General features: G+C 43.3%; 1 protein-coding gene across 1 annotated transcript; it reads left to right on the top strand.

The window, feature by feature from the left end:
• Positions 1-6,544: 6,544 nt before the first annotated feature.
• PTGER4 (prostaglandin E receptor 4) lies at positions 6,545-16,365 on the top strand (the record flags this gene model as incomplete). The annotated part of the gene is made up of 2 exons (XM_080363012.1): positions 6,545-8,096; positions 15,772-16,365. The coding sequence occupies exons 1-2, from the start codon at positions 7,266-7,268 to the stop codon at positions 16,363-16,365; spliced, it is 1,425 nt and encodes a 474-aa protein (XP_080219138.1). The 5' UTR covers positions 6,545-7,265.
• Positions 16,366-17,470: the final 1,105 nt, after the last annotated feature.

Here is a 17,470-nt window from a genome sequence, read left to right as displayed (position 1 = left end):
TTGCTATTGCATTATTTACTATTCAGTTAGGTGGTTTATTAAGGGCTGTGTTCAAAATTTCACATGCCAGCTCAAGATCCACAGAGGCTCAAAGCAGCCTGAAGTATAGACCCATGCCTAGTTTTCTTCATAGGACTCTCAGACCACACCTTGCCTTTTCTTTCTATGATCATTCCAGAAATCAGGTAAAATGGCTAACATCCATGAGGAGATGAAACGTTGCTTTGAATGGAAACTAATTCTGAGGACTTCATGGAACTGTGGCGTCGGAATGGCTGCGGATCCACAAATCTCTTCTGTCATCCCTTCCAGGATCCAGTGGTCTCTGCACTCCCTCATGCTCTTACATCAGAAGAGCTTCTGTTGCACTTCAGGACTGACAAGACACAGAAGCTCAGCAGCAGGACTGCTTCCTGACAACCAGTTTAAAATAAATTATTAGAGGACAACGCACAAAGAGTACCCCCCTAGTCAGCACATACTATCAGTGTAGCAGAGAGCAGATGCAGGTGGGTACTATCACAACAATCCACAAACATATGTTCTCCTTAACATAAGCTGCTGTAGCAGTGTGTAGAGTGGAAGAAATAAGGGTGATAGATACTATACCCAGCAGAACCACTTCCAACTTTGTACCAGGCTTTAAGTGGTAGGTATCTCACTACCACAGCTAAGATGTCCCTGCCCTAAAGAGCAAAAATCAGGCACAATTGTATCAGTCCAGATCTCAAACGAGTTTTTAAGCAACTATAAACAAGCTGGATGCTCTCCAGATAGAGCAATTCTATGCATGTGGCATAAAAAATGTTTCATGTTGTACCTGCTTTACTAGCTAATAAATGAAAGTTAAGTAGCTCTTAAGCATCAGGGTGATAATGCAACTGTTCCCAGAATAAGTAAACTGCAGTAATTCTTAAAGAACAAATGAAGCACTTGGTAGCAGGACTACTGTTGAAAGTGGCTGTTTTTTCCAGTTCTAGCCTAAGAACATATCGTAGCCTAACAGTATGTTTTTCAGCATTTGTTAATCTGATGAGGTCAGTCTGTTGAAGTTAATTTTTATTGCCCTATCTCAAATAAAACTAAATGGGAATCATTATGTTACCTTTCCTGATCATGCCTTCAACACACCTAGCTTCCTAGAGGATAAACTACCCTCTGCTGGAATAACAGAGGATTTACAGAAAAGAAAACATTTCCTTAAAGACTTCTTGCAAAGCTTTTTAAAAGCACTCAGCTGCGAATATAGCTTATCATTTGCTGCAGGCTTACTAAAGCTGGGTTTATTCAAATGATTTTGCAACCAGTGTCCTCTCGAAGATAACTGACCTACTACACGAATCATTCCCACAAAATTAGCCTTCTTCCAATGAGCATAAGTAGCTTTTTCTAAGAACCAAGTTTCTGATTTACAGATAGTATCCAGCCGCTTGTTGGTTTGTATTATTTTTCTTGGTTCTGGATCTTCCAGAATTCAAAGCTTAATGTGATCTAATTCACTCCATGCAAGATTTGATTACATACAGTAGCTATATAGCACACAAAAACTTTCCAAATAATTGCAATGGCAAGTATTTATAAAAAGGAAAAATCTTTCCCAAATTGCTCAGTCCAAGCATTTATTAGAATTCTTCCATCAGGCAATGGAAGAGCTGTTGCATTGCACTACTAATTGTTAATCCATCCTGACAGCTGGAAGCACTTCCAAACCCAACTCCACATGGGCAGGATAGTACAAGAAGAAAGTTCTATTAAACTTTCAGCTGATCGTAACTCACACCTAGCCTCAAATCACACACCCAAGCCAGCCTTCATGCTGCAGAGGTAGCATAGAGCCTCAGCATGACGATTTCCTGTGCAGTGCTGGGGTGTTTCAGCTTCCGCCACAGCTGTCGGTACAGCACCTTGTCACAACAAAATGAACCACCACACGCAGCCAACTGCAGAAAGACAAAACAATGCAAACATTTCCTAATATTTACAAAGTTTATTCTGATGCTCCCTGTAAAACCAATCTAGCAAGTGTTTTAAAAAGATATTAGCCTACTTAAGTGAAGGTGCCACAGTTTGTGCCCAAGAAGCATTTAATTAATAACCTTTTTTTTTTTTTTTCTGCATAAGGTCTGACTTAGCTACTGTAACTTGTTACTTGTACCTCATCAGGTAAGACCTGAAATAGCTAAAATTATTTTAAGCACTCCAAAATATGAAAATATGTTGACAGATAATTCTTAGTGCTCTTTTATGAACTTCCCTTTTAAGCTGTTGGCCTCTGAAAGGTAAGAAAGAACTGCCAAACTGAAAAAAAAACAACAACAACCAACCAAACAAACAAAAACACAACATCAACCAGCAAAACTGAAAAAACAGTATAAGCAACAGTTGAGGAAGACGCTATCTTAATCTATAGTGCTGCAAAGAAACGGGCTGGAAAAAACAAACATACAAACTTAACAGCATTTTAACCATTAATGCAGGCTTCCTAACCGCTAAAATAAAACTACCTACTGCTGCTGTGACAAATGGTATCACAGAGGAAAAAGTCAGTGTACAGTAAAGATTAACAGCATCGTTTAAACAGGAAAAAACCCTCAAACTGCAGTAGCGTGGTTGACTAACATGGAACACATGACTGTGGAGTGAATTACAGATCTGTGTTTCTTGGCACGACAGTGTCCTACGGGGGAGCAGAGGTGCCTTGCACGCCAGCACAGCGTCAGGTCCCCTGGCAGGGGCATTTGCAGCTCTGTCCCAGACAGTCACACAGTGAGAAGCACAGGGACAGGATGGGACAGGGCTGCTCTCACTCCCCAGAGAATTCCCCTGCTCAGCAAAATCCCCTGTTCATAAAGATGTCTTATCAGGTACAACGGAAATGTGCCAGAAGTGCTAGTAATATTGCTAGTCATACTAGTAATAACCAGAACTCTTAAAATAAATTTAATACTGTTACTGTCTGTGATGATTTTATATGAAAATATGTCGGCAGGAAAATATTATAGGCTTAAAAATATAAACTTATCTACTTACAATGTTACTTCTATTCAAATTATATTACAGAATTGCCTACTTCCTTTCACACATTTTTTCAGCTAACTCCTTGCATATTTTTACTTTTCTACTGATTAATTAAAGATTATAATGTAATATTTGATCCAGTCTCTTTCCATTGTCTATTAATAATGATTTTATTTTGGCATACAGACAGAGTTTAGTCTAATGTTTGTTTGTTTTCCTGAAAAACTTTATTTATCAAAAGCATGACAGCTAAACAAAAAATTAAGCAAAAAGGCAACAAGAAAGTTTTCCCACAGCTAAACTTTCTACCAGAGAAAGGTTGACCCATGTCAAGTAAGTCAAGAATGTTACTGAATTTCAGATATTTAATCAGACTTCATCATGCAAGATGTTTTTCAGACCTGCAACACATTAAGAGCTCAGTCCAAAGTTTACAAAATTGGCTGCATAGCCACTTTTACTGCCAGCTGAACACACAGCTACTTCATAAGTGGAGGCCAGCGGAGCACCTCCAGAAAATAGCCACCAATTCATGTGCCTACATGGGCATTTGGGTGCTAAAATCACAGTTACATATAGCTTAGAGAGCTTTGCATAGTTCATTTGTCCATATTCCAGCTGCCTCTGAGCAACACAGGTAAGGTTTTGGACACATCAGCTGGCTAAAGGAGCTTTATAAGCAACATCACGTGGCAGCTGAGACACGCTGAATAAATATGAGCCTTGGAAGAAGAAAAAACAACATCAAGTATTGTAATTCAAATATTTCATCAAGCTAGAAATATGACCATAGTTGGTTATAGAAGCTCGTTTAATCAAGCTATAGTAGTAGATTCGTGTATTTCACTATTAATCTTTTAGAAATTGTGACAACATTAAAATCAGAAAAAGTTTACTCTGTAGCAAGTAAAAGTTTATCCTAATAACTTCCAGTGTGCATGTTTTCTTCTCTAGTATTTTTCATATTAATTAGATTTTTTTCCATGGATGATTGTAACTCCAAAGATTTCTATTTTTCTACATTATATTTTTGACTTATCACCTAAGTAGTTTTCACAAAACAGAAGTTTTCCACTGGTTACTCAGTGCTACAACGTGTGACATTGCTGCTATGACAGCCTGCCTACTCATGTTGCAAGTGGAATTTCTTCAGTTTTTCAGTTCCACTTTAAGTGTCTTCATTGCTCTGAAGACTAAGGCTTTTGTGTGATTATACTTTTCATCTTGACTAGGAGCTCTAGTTATCAGACCATCAGATCAAAGGGAAACTCCTAAAATTTACTGATTCTTTTCTAATAACTCTGAAAGTTTTACACCATGGGTAGATACAATAAGCTCACATCCACAAGTCTGTGACTGATTTCTATCATATTCTCTAATTAAAGAACTATTTCACAAAACTGATCTTAATACCCTTGCACTCAAAACTATGCTTTTGTTGTTTTTTCACTGATTTTCCTGGCTTCCCTTTATTTTTAATTATTTCCTTAGATGCATCCATTATAACACAGACCTCATAGAATGAAAAATACTGTTCAGTCCTTCATGTACACACGTGTATATGTACCCACAGAAGGACATGAGCACCCTCTACTATACATTGAGGCTTCTGAGGACATGCAGTCTGTTATGAGACGGTCAAAAGAGCTCCCAAGACTGGATCTGTGGGTAAGAAAATAAGAGGAAAAAAAACACACGGAAACACAGAAACATAAATAATTTCCTCTGCCCTTAGTTATTAAGAAAATTTGAACCACTCCAGGGAAGCAAGGTAATTATTTTCTTATACTAGAAATGACTGCTGCACCTGTGTTAACTTAATCCCATATTATGGCCTCTAATGTCAGAGCACCAAAGTTTCAGTGTAGGAAACGACTGTTGAGAAATCTGGTGCAATTACACCACCTGAATCCAGAGCTTTCTCTCCACCTGGGTCAGCTTTCCTGGAACAGAAGGCTGTTTAGAAGATAAGAAAAAACAACCTTTGTGCTGTGCTTTCTTTTCAAAGTATTTGAAGTGCTTATAATTTGCTTCTGACTGTTAGGCAAATCTAACTAAGCAATCTCTACTCCCACATGTAGCCCTGTGCTTGCAACAGAATGATTCTCAAATTTTGTAAAAGATAGAGAGCTGTCAAAACTAGCAAAACATTTTAAAAGTTCTATTTTCTCTGAGCAGACCGGACTGCCACACTACTATCATTTATCTATGTATGCATTATTTCAAAACCAACTATTTTTTCTAAAACTGAATTTAGTTTTCAAAGCAATTAGACAACAACACTAAAAAGCTGATCAAATAAAATATTGTGCTTTTTTTCATGTCTGTTCATATAGCATTGAAAACTGAAATCTTTTCCCACAGTGCACATTTGTTCTTTCTCGTGTATGTTGTTCTGTCAGTACTTTTGCTGTCAGTATGTCACATTATTGTGACTTTACTGAATGCACGCAAATCCACAGACATCACTTCCACAGGCTTAAAACAGGAGAGGGTGGAGGGCAGTAAAACTGGAAAAGATCAGACTTTTGTAATATATTTTGCTTTAATGTCAGAGAAGAGATTCTTGTAAGGATATAAATGTCATCCTTAGGGCACAGGTTTTGTGTCCCTCATAGCAACCGATGTCACCTACTGTATTAGAAAGAGCGCTAAACCAGCTAGACCTGGGTATCAGATCCAGTATGAAGATTCACTGCCGACCCAACAGCGTTAGCATAGATCACTACTACTTTCCCCTCCCGCAGATAACACCCATGTATGTACCTGTTGTGGTGGCAGGTTTTTGTGGATGTATCTGGACTAGAGACTCCACCACCATCACTGCCTGGGTGCAAGCCGACATGCAGGCATCCCATAAATGTGGCTGCTGTCCCTTCATCAGCCTGGCTAAGGACTGAACTAATCCTGAGGCTTTGCTAGCAAGTGTAACCCTATTTCCAATTCATACGTGGCAGTTTCACCGTCAAGGCAAAACAAGTTGTTGAAACAAACACACAAACACATCCCTCGAAGGAACACACACCCTTCCTGAGTTCAGTAGCCTCACTGACGAGAGGCCAGATACAAACAGCGCATCAGGAGATCCGCTCCCGGCAGCGCCAGCCGCCGGCCCTGCTCGACTGATGCGAGAGTGGCCGCTGCAGCCGTCGTGCTCCGGGCTGTCACCTCGCTGCGACTCCGCTTATCCCTGTAACAAATGGGCGCTGCCGCGGGTGACTCGGCAGCCGGTGGGAGGCTCCGGGGCACCGGCTCCCCCTCTCCCCGGGGGGCCGCGGGGGCATCAGCTCATCCTCTGCCCGCGGCCGCGGCCGGCGGGGCCCGGGACCCCCCCAGGCCCAGGACCTGCGCCAGGCCGGCGCCTCGGTGAACACGGCTCCCCCGCAACGCCCGTCCATGGAAGGTGCGAGGAGCCCCCGCTCCCACCCACTAACGCGCAGGGACGGGCCGAGTGAGGCACACGGTGCCTCCGTCCCGCGGAGCAGCAGACGGCCAAGCAGGTGCCCGCTGCGCGGGAGGTGCTCTCCGTTCCGTCACCCCCTTCCTTCCGCTGCCGCCGCCTCGCCCTTCGGGCGGCCCGGGGCGGAGGTGCCCGCGCCCGGCCCCGCGCAACCTGCCCTCTGCGCCGCGGCCAATGGGGCGAGAGGGCGGGGAGCAGCGGCGGGAGCTGCCCCGGCCGCCTCCGCCCTCTGCGACGAAACTCGGCGGGAGCGCCACGGGGAGTTAGACGGCCCCGCGACCCGCACCGCACCGCACCGCCGCGCCGGCCGGCGGGAGGCGATGAGCGGCGGCCACCGCGCTCCGGCACTTTCCCGCGCCGATCCCGGGGGCACCTGGTGCCGCCTCCTTCCCGCCCAGGGCCGCCCCAGCGCCGTGCTGAGCTCTCCCCGGCGTCGGGGCGAGAGGCGGTGAAGGCGGCTCCGCTCGGCTCCGCGCTCGGGCCGCCCCGATCCCCCTCCGGGCTGGGCGGCGGATCGCTGCGGTCTGCGCGGGGAGAGCAGCAGCAGGAAGAGGCGGCCTCGGCGGCCCCGGCTGCGGGCGGTCGCTGCCGGACGGCACCCCGCTTCACCTCCTTTTTAGAAGTTTTTTTTTTCTATTTTCAACTAAACCGCACTATTATTTTTTTTTCCTCCCTCATTTTAATTTTTATTTTCACGCTAAACTATCTGCTCCCCTCCTCTACTCTGCCTTTTCTTTTCGGACCCACTCTTACTTTCGCTCGACTCACCAGCAGAAGCGTGGGCATCATGTCCTTCAACCCCACCATCATGCCACCTGCGAACAGCTCTGCCAACGGGACTGCCAGCGGGGCGGAGGGCGGGAAGCCCCCCACCATCCCCACCGTCATGTTCATCTTTGGCGTCGTGGGCAACCTCATAGCCATCGTGGTGCTCTGCAAGTCCAGGAAGGAGCAGAAGGAGACCACTTTCTACACGCTGGTCTGCGGGCTGGCGGTAACTGATCTCTTGGGGACCTGCCTGGTGAGTCCAGTCACTATTGCCACTTACCTGCAGAACCGCTGGCCGGGAGGAGATGCACTGTGTGAGTACAGCTCCTTCATCCTCCTCTTCTTCGGACTCTCTGGCCTCAGCATTATCTGTGCCATGTCTATAGAGAGGTACCTGGCCATCAACCATGCCTATTTCTACAATCATTACGTAGACAAGAAGCTGGCGGGGCTCACGCTCTTTGCCATCTATGCTTCTAATGTCCTGTTCTGTGCCCTCCCCAGCATGGGGCTTGGCAAATCTACCTTGCAATACCCTTACACTTGGTGTTTCATAGACTGGCGAACGAAGAAGGCCACTCATGCGGCATATTCCTACATGTACGCCGGCTTCAGCTCCTTCCTAATCATGGTCACTGTCATCTGCAACATCCTGGTGTGTGTGGCCCTCATTCGCATGCACCGCCAGTTCATGCGACGCACATCCTTGGGGACAGACACCACCTCCAGCCGTTTATCTGACTTTCGCAGACGCCGGAGCTTCCGTCGGATGGCTGGAGCAGAGATCCAGATGGTTATTCTGCTCATTGCCACTTCTCTGGTGGTGGTCATCTGCTCCATTCCCCTGGTGGTGAGTAAATTTTTGAAACCTTTCCTCTTTTCCACCGCTCGCACCGTTGGTCTTTTCTCCTGCTAGACTGTGCCTGTAGGACAGACTCCTGTTTATCTGGTGCTGCAAACGGTTATAACAACTTAAAGGCTCTTAGCATACATGCATGGAGAGAGAAAGTTGTGTTGATTTATATTTACAAGTAAAGAAACACACTTATCCCAAGTCCTGGGCTCCTTTGATTTGTTAAAATACAGCGCCAAAAATTCTCAATTATTTTTCCACTGCTCAATTGGAATCCACACAGCAAAAATCTTACTGAGAGCTAAAGGCGCTTTAAAGTTCACTTCCAAAATTAATTTGTGATGAGTGAGGTTTGGGTCTGGCCTGCATTTCTGAATGTTTATTGTGTTTAAAAAATGTGCACGCTGTTGCTGAAGGGCACAGCAGTCCTGCATGTGCGGAAGCAGGAGAGAGCTCTGTTCACTTGGCACCAGTAACATGCAGAGTGCTTTGTGCCCAAAACCTGAGCTGAGCTTCCCCTCCCAAGGGATGCACCCACTACCTCTGGAGTGGATCCCACACAGATATCCCTCCAGCAGCTCCCTGCTGTGGGAGGAGTAAACTCTGTGGAACCACCTGTCTGTGTAATGCTCAGTTAAATGAGAGTTGGAGGAATCTGGCCCACATAAACCTAGAGATCATACTGAAATGTCAGACAACATTACCACTAACCATTTGCTAATTTTCTAAAATGGCTGATACAATTAGTATCATTAAATTGAATATGTGAGATCCAGTTATTTCTCTTCCTCCACCTTATCTCCAAGGAAGGCAAAAAGTACAATACGAGCTGGAGGCTCAATTCTTACTTGCCACCCACCATAATAAAGCTTGGCAAACCTCTCTCCTCCTCTGGCTTGGAGACATTAAACAAATAGCTGGCTTGCCTTATTCGCCACCTTCCAAAACACAGTGTAGAGAGCCAAGCAGTGGTTGTCATACAGAAAGTGTTTTTAGAAGGATTGTTTTCAGGAGTGTTATTGTTGGTAGGGCGATCCTTTTGCCTTAAAGGGGCTACAATGTGTGTGAAATGCAGCTGGCCAGCTGGGGACGTGAGACAAATAGTGTAGACCATGGTAAGGAAGTTTAGGGAAGTACATGTGAACAGGACTTGAGAGGTCAGCAAGTCCATCCCCCTGCTTTGGAGGAGCTGTAATCACAGGGGTCGGGCCAGTTTTGCCACATTACTGACATGAACAGGAGCCGGTGAAGTGTAGCTGTGCTGCAGCACCAGGCATCCAGCTGTCACTCAAGGCTGTCCCAGGTTCTTCGCGTTGTCACTTTGCGTTGCACCGTGACATGAATGAGCGCGGTGCCCTGCGTTCATTGCTTGGCATCCCAAGGAAGTCAAGAGGGGCTGTCATGGGGTGTCCCCGGGAGCTGCACACGTGTTAAGTGGGGAACCACGAGCAACCTGCCTGCAGCCCAGCTCCAGGACCAGCATGACTAAGACAATTTGCTGAGCGGGAGGCATCAGTTTGTGGAGTGGCCAGAACCCTGATAGTACCATGGGTTCACAGTCCCAAATTTGATTAATCGAATGTTAGAACAGCTGTTTCACAAAGGAACAATATTGTGTTTTCAAAAGACATACTCTTAATGCAGAGAATGGGTTCTGGGGATTACATACAGTGTTGTAATATGATACAGGGTATAGCTGATAGACTTCAGCAGTTTCAGAAAAAAAGCCCAACCTTACCCTGTGAAGGAGCAGCTAGAGGAAGGCTGAGAAGTCTGAACATAAAATGCAAAATGAAATTGTGCCTATCTATTTGGAGCTAGAATATTGAAACACACACACACAAGAAAAGAAAGAATCAAGAGGGAGGGGTTACCCAAAATGGAACTGGATTGTTGACAGTTAAAATTAATGAACCTGCATGAGGCAAAGGGTTTATTATTTAAAGAGTAGCTAGTGAAAAACTTGTATATAGCAGAAGGTACATCAAGTTGCAAGTGATAAAGTTGTGTAGCTCTCTCGCACCTTAATTTCAATACTTACCAAGACGTATTGTTACCTTTGGAGCGTTCACATCAGTTAGTTTTCAGTTAGTTTTTCCCTGCTAAAGCAGCACATCTTTTCTATATCTAATATGACGCAAGAAGCTGTCATTTCACTTAGGTGGATGACTAAGAAAAAAGGAAGCTTTCTTCTAAAAAAAAAAAAAAAACAACAACAAAAAACCAATAACCACATATATACACATCATCATAGTGTCCAAGTGTGGTTAAAGTTCTTCCTTGTTAAGTAGCTTATATAAGTCATTTGCCTCTCCCTGTGGGAATAAGTTATAGCCATATATGCTTCCCTCTGCCATGGTGTACTGCAGTGTATGCTGCTGTATTAAGCCTGCTGGTTGCATATAGACTGAGGTTAAGAATTCAGATAAAAACTCAGAGAAGTGACACTTTTATGCTATAAATCCCTAGCAAGGGCCACTAGCAGAGGTGGTAAATCAGTAATATAGACATACATTTTCATGAGTCAGAGGAGTTTCAGGGAGGCTCATCTATAACTGGACAGCCTGGCAGTCATCAAGAAGGTGCGAGTGGTAAGGTGGTGGTGGCAGCATGATTCAGATACACAAAGCAACCTCAGAGGGTGCTTTGTGACTGAAATTTTCTGATGAGCTGACTTCCTACTGATGATTTCAGCTGAATAAACCATCACTTAAGTCGAAGCAAAGCAACTTCTGAGAGGCATAAACTTCTAACATTTTAGAATGAACACTTTCACAACATAATAAAATCACAGACAGAGGCAGTCCAGGAGGCTACTTTTATTAGGGCTCAACAAAAAATTTTCAAGTCTTAAAATACGGAATAGCTCTGAAATAATAAGCAAAGGCTTGCCTTGATTTTTAAAAGTGGTTAAAGAACAGCAAGCTGAGTCACACAGAACAGCAGTTTTTAATAATGAGATGCTCCAGCACTCAGTTTACGAGTAGGGTTGTTTAGTGTCTTAATGATTTATTCATAAAATCAGCAAAAATTTACAGTGACAACAAGTATAACAAAGTTACGGAGGATTGTGCAAAAGACTGAATGAATGAAAAGTTGAACAAAAAACATTACTGGAAGGGAAGTTTTTATATAACCTGATGGGTTCTCAATGTGCAGAAAGTGATGTGAAAGACAGGAAGAAGAATCTGACAACAGTTTAAAAATGAAATAAGGAAATACATTATGTGCTGACTCTTGTCTGCACTCTGCACTGGTTATCTCATCTTTTTAAATGTTTTGAGTTTTTAGAAAATAGTATTGGGCAGAATTTGAACTAGAGAATATTAGGAGAGATTTTGTCAAGAGTAGAGTAGAAATTATTATCAGGCTTTTAACAAAACAAACCAAACGCCAACTCCTTCAAGAGTAAACAGGCATACACTACTCATAGTCTGTAACTCACTTCCAGCAGTCTGTCAGATACTAAGATTTTTAAGTGCGTGATCTTTGTCTGATTCTGACCACTGAATTTTGTTATTAAATTATGGTGAAGTGGAAAATAAAATGGGGATGCATATCTGGTTGATTGCATGAAATAATCAGAAGTTTCTAACTTAACTTTTAACGGTATAAAAGTTTAGATTTTCTTTTGGCTTGGTCCATTTCAACTTTAAATATGAGGGAGTGTCTGCAGGCAATAGCAAGGTGGCAGACATGATTTTTAAGCAATGGAGTGGACACCAAGCCCTTGAGAGGCAAAGGCAGAGCTGTAAAACTTGTTCCTGCTTACTACTGTACAGTTTTTAAATTTATCCTATCAGTATGTGGGGAGATTTTGAGGGCAGGTAGAAGCTATGAAGACAATTACCAAGGTGACTGTAACTATGCAAGTCACTTTATAGTACTTCATAGGATTAGAAATCATCATTTGCATCTGTAGTTAGTGAAAAGGAAGAGCAACAAACAGCACACAAGACTGATCCTACAGGTACATATCACTTGAGCATAACCTCAACATACCTTGGAGCTATGCACTTCTTAACACAATGGAGAACAAATTGCCAGTACTTTTAAGATAGATTGCCTGAATTCTACAGCTACAAAACAAACATACAAAATCTCTTTTGAGATTTTAATTGTTCTAGTTTGCTTCTTTCTTTAATTAGGATTTCAAATTGCACAAATTCAAGCACCAGATTAGCTAAGTTAGTACTAGATTCCAGTTACTCGGCATTTACTTATAACGTGCAAGGCAATATCCTTTATCATACTACCTCCTGCAGCGGAAAACTTGCATCCAAAACAGCATAAATCTCTTGCTGTTCTTGTAGATGATACGTAAGTAAACACTTTTTTCATCAATATGTAAAGAAATTATAAAACTGACATTCCAACACAGGTTGATTTTTACCTTATTTTGATGTCATCTCAGCAACAGGTCTGAATTGATAAATGCTTTTGACATTCAGGGAGGCTTCTAATAAAAGACATGGAACATTTCTGGGAATTAGAAACAGTTTTCTACAGTCTAAAGTTTTCACTAAATAGGTCCATTTTATGAATCTTTAACCTACATATGCTGCATATCTGTCAAAAGGAAATAAAGCATGCAGAGATAACATAAATCAAGTTGTGCTGTGCAATTAGTGATTGTCCTTTTCAGCCACAGAGCCAGCACTTAAAGACATTTTTGTCTTTCCATAAAGTCTGCCAGGTAGACAGAGAAAGGTGAAATAGGTACCTCAATCTCACATGCTGCTTATCAAAAGAACAATTCCACTATTAAATCACTGATGCGGAACTATAGCTCCAGTTAAAAAAAATTAAAAGCAAACAAAAAAAAAAGTCAGGTCTCCAAAGGTGGACTGTGTACTTCTTCAGCTACCTCCAAGTGTGCCTTCTGGTTCTGTGATCTGGACGAATTTATCAGGAAATGCCCCTCCCTGTCACACCTCTAATCTTCCCAGTAATGACTGCCTTCAGTTGTATGAGCTGCTAGGAGGGCCCCACTCCCTCAGCGCTGTCCTTTGAACTCAGTCTCTCACACGTACCTGTCCCATGATCAACTGGTCAAATACATCGACCAGCATTTACACATTCTCAGGGTATACTACCCTGTATAAGGAAATTTCAGTACATAAAAAGAAAAGGAGCATCCAGAAATGGCACCAGTTGAATCCCCTGGGGAAATTTGACCTTTTCATATGTCTGTACTTATCATTTGTGTACGTATACATTTGACCTCTTAGGATTTTTTTGGGGGAAAGGTCTCACACAAATGGTCAAGTAGGTATTTCAAACCCAGGTTTTAGCCGATGGTCGACGACATCGCGTCTGCCGGCTCCTCAGCCTTCCAGGCTGGAGAATCCCCACTGCTGCGTGTCAGGCCCCGCGCCGCTGTCGCCAACGGCAGCTTGACTTGCACAACGCGACAAACTGAGTCACGGAACCTGTCCCCACCTGCCCGGTTAACCCGCGGCTGCCCGTTCGGCCCGTTCCCGCGCTGCCGGCGGGGTGCTCCTGCCACCTAGCGGCGCGCCCGGAACACCGCCCCGTTCCAGCCCTCCCCCGCCCAGCCCGCGGATGGAGAGAGGCCTTAATTAACGGCATCTTTATGGAATCGGCAATTAACACCAGCCCAACTCTCTGCGTTTAAAAATTCTGCCCTGCGGAGGGAACTGGTCTCCTCTCAGCCGGTGATACGTGGAGTCATGCAGAACGGGGGTACCGGGTAGGAGGCTAATCTAAAATAAATAATGAAAAAATTAAAGCAAGTGTAGCCTAATAAAAGGAAAACACATAAAAATAAGTTCAACATGCACACGAATACTCTTTGAAGTACCTGAATTGAATGTTTGGTTTAACGAAAAGATAAGGTTTATAAATCAGTTGTCAAAAAGATACCTGCAGTATTAGAAATCATTAGGAAAGTTGCTAAGAATAAAACTTGTATTGCTCCATAAATTCAAGATTTTCCTATATTCTGAATTCCATGGGCAGGTTTTGTTACTCATAAACCTAGAGAAAAGTACTGAGAAGCAAAATACAAGCAATTATCAATTTGACAGTTGCTTTGAAAGAGACTATATGCACAGAACTTACAAAGAGAGGCTCTGCATTATTTTAAACATACTCCACTGATAGCTTGGGAGCACACAGAACCTCTGAATTCTGACAAGCTGAATGCCACCACGTTGCCCTGCTGCAGGAAAATTCCTCAAAAAAGAATTGTGAAAATTTTCACCACACCTAGTAAACTTCACATTCAGAACTTCTAATAAAAATTACTTAGAAGGACTGTACTAGTTTGGCTCTGGTTTATTCAAACACTTGCCTTCCTTCTCGTCTGTAACCTTCTCCCAACCAGGCAAGATTTGATCCATTTCAGGAGTAAAAGACCAAGGTTTAAAAAAAGAAACAAAACCAAAACAGTACTAGATTTTTATTGTGTGAGATGAAGAAGATAATGAAGGGATTTATTTTGACTTAATGAATCTGAAGAAAATAGCATTTTCCACTACCAATTCTTTTCAGTGTCTTTCCTAGGCTTTCTTACCATTGAACACTGTGTAGGTCTTGCTAAAATGGAGGACAGCTACTTGAGACTGGTCAACGTAACAAACTGGTACGATGTCTTCCTCTTTAGTGACACTGGAAAGATAACAATTGATATCAGAGAACTGGACTGTGCCTTTCTCACAGTAGCATTTACAAAAGTAGCTCATAAACCAGGACAGAGACTGGGTTACTGTTTTTTTCCTGGGATTCAAAGGAAGAAAATGAAGGAGACTTTTCTTTGTAGAAGGCTGGAACCTAATGAGTCTTAAATTTTGTGCATGATAAGCTAAAATTGCTACGTAAATAGTCACTTAATGCAGCAGCTTCAACATTTTAGTTTCTTGATCACTTCATCGGTATTTTTATGCTTTTGTAAGTAGAACCAAAACGCTGGCTTATGTAGGAGACCAGAGCAGTCCAGTCTAGTGCTGCCATCACCTCATCATCTTGAGCTATTAAAAGTCTCATAGCTGGGGGACCTTTTATTTTTTCTTTTTTTTTTTTCTCAATTTCTCTTTTTCCAAAGCATGCTGCAACAAGCAAACACCTGAGGGTATATGAACAATCTCAGTAAGGAGATAGGTGCCAGCAAAATGCTTTTCTAAACCTGGGAATCAGCAGCTCTGGACTTTTTTCCAGAGTCTAGTGTACTTGGATTATAATCTATGTTTCAGTTTGTTTCTAAACAAACAGTTATTAGACCTTTGCCAGAGGAACTACTTGTCCAGGTCTCCTCATTCAGGTCTCTCATTACAAGTAGCGTGAGACTCAAGGTATACCAAGGAAGCAGGATATAGGATACATCTGTGCTCCTGGGTTCTGTCCATTAATAAGGAATTTTAAAAAACAGCAGCCAGAAGCTGGAGGTTCAAGGATTAATTATGAGGGGAAGGAGAGAAACATTCCTTTCCTCCCTGTGTCAAAGGAGGCCAATTTACAGCAGTACATCTTTCTGATTTTTTTGGCATTTCAAAAAATAAACTCATGGCTGCCAATCTGAGATGCCTGGCAGACTCTTCTCTTGTCATAGCTTGCAGTTGCCAATCTAGATCTCTGCTTTGAAGTGTAAACTTTGATTTCCTGACGTAATTGTATAATTGTGTCTTTCTCTTCCCCATGTCTCGTTGGGTAGGTCCGTGTCTTTGTGAACCAGCTGTACCAGCCAGAATCAGTGAGGGACGTGAAGCAAAACCCTGACCTGCAAGCCATCCGCATTGCCTCAGTGAACCCTATTTTGGACCCGTGGGTCTACATTCTCCTCCGCAAGACTGTGCTCAGCAAAGCCATTGAGAAGATCAAATGCCTCTTCTGCCGCATCGGAGGGGCTCGGAGGCAGCACTCGAGTGGCAATTTCAACTGTGTGGATGGCCGCAGGACGTCCTCTGCCATGTCAAGTCAGTCACCCTCCTTCATCTCCCGTGAGCTGAGGGAGATCAGCAGCACCTCACAAACGCTGCTCTACCCTCCGGAGCTGAGCGAAAGCAGCGTTGGGGGCCGCGTTCTGCTCCCAGGCCCCAGTGCCAGCTTGGCTCAGTCTGACACCACGTCAGTGAGGACTCTGCGTAGCTCGGAGACCTCAGACTCTTCACAGGGACAAGAGTCTGAGAGTGTCTTCCTGGTGAATGAAATCAGGTCTGGTGGCGGGGCCAGCTCTACAGCCAAGGGCAGCCCTCTGCAGGTCACCTTTCCCACAGAGACATTGAATTTATCAGAAAAGTGTATATAAGATAGCCGTGAAAGGCATCAACCCTGGGGATACTTACCAGTACATTGGAAAAACTGGTGCAATAGATAGGTGTTCTGCCTGTTTGAGGGGAGAAGGGTTCAGCTGTGCTCCAAAGGGCTATTTTTCTCTTGCTGTGTGATGGGTACATTTCTTTTAGACTACTGAGGACTGTGTGGAACAGACACTGCACTTGGGCTCTGCCATGAGAAATGGTACAAGGCAGGTCTAAAGAGACTGGAAACATGAACTGCCTTGTCTTGTTTGAGGACACAGGAGAGCTACTGAGCCTCCTGAAATTGAAAGACCCATCACTTTCTTTTTTCTTTCTTTCTTTCTTTGTTTTCCTTTCCAAATCTGGTAGAACTGTGTTTTCTCTCCCCATGGTTGCTCAGCTATCAAGAGTTTAAGCTTCTGGTACTAGAGCTGAATGTGAGGCAGCTGCTAGGAACTGGACACAGTTACTCCGACAGCTGCCTGGGGATGGATTTTAAAGTGTCTCACTAAAGCATGAAAATGTGAATTTTTACTGTTGTACATATATAAGGATTGAAAATATTTAAAAGTCTATTCTTCTCTATGAGAAGGTTTTCTATTAATACAAGGTATATAGAAACAATTGCCAGCCTTCTCTTCACCCAATATTTCCTGCTGATAGGACATTCTTGGTTTAGATTTGTTGTCCAGGCTAGATCCACAGCTGATGTGATTATCTAGCTGAGAATACATAAGCACTTTCTGAGTGAAATGGGTATATGCGCGCTATTTAGAGAGAAAAAGAAAACACATCGTTTCAGTTAAGAATATTCCTGTTCCGTATATGTATATACTAAAAAGCCAGATTTTATTTATGTGCTGAGAGTGTTTCTCTGTATAACACATCTGCGCCTCTGTGAGTACTTGGGCCCATATTCTGCACACACTTAGGTACACACATAACATCGCCCATCAGAGTCCCTCTGCTGCCAGGGAGACTCCTGACTTGTAAAGTTGAGGACATATAGAAGTGCTTTCAATATCAGGGCCTAGAACTTTCAACCCCTGGTTAATAGTCTTAATATTCACTTTAGTTAAAGCATCACTGATGTAATAAAGGTATTTTTCATGA

Source organism: Nesoenas mayeri, assembly GCF_963082525.1.
Source record: "Nesoenas mayeri genome assembly, chromosome: Z".
Lineage (NCBI taxonomy): Eukaryota > Metazoa > Chordata > Aves > Columbiformes > Columbidae > Nesoenas > Nesoenas mayeri.
This window is presented reverse-complemented; position numbering and strand designations above follow the sequence as displayed.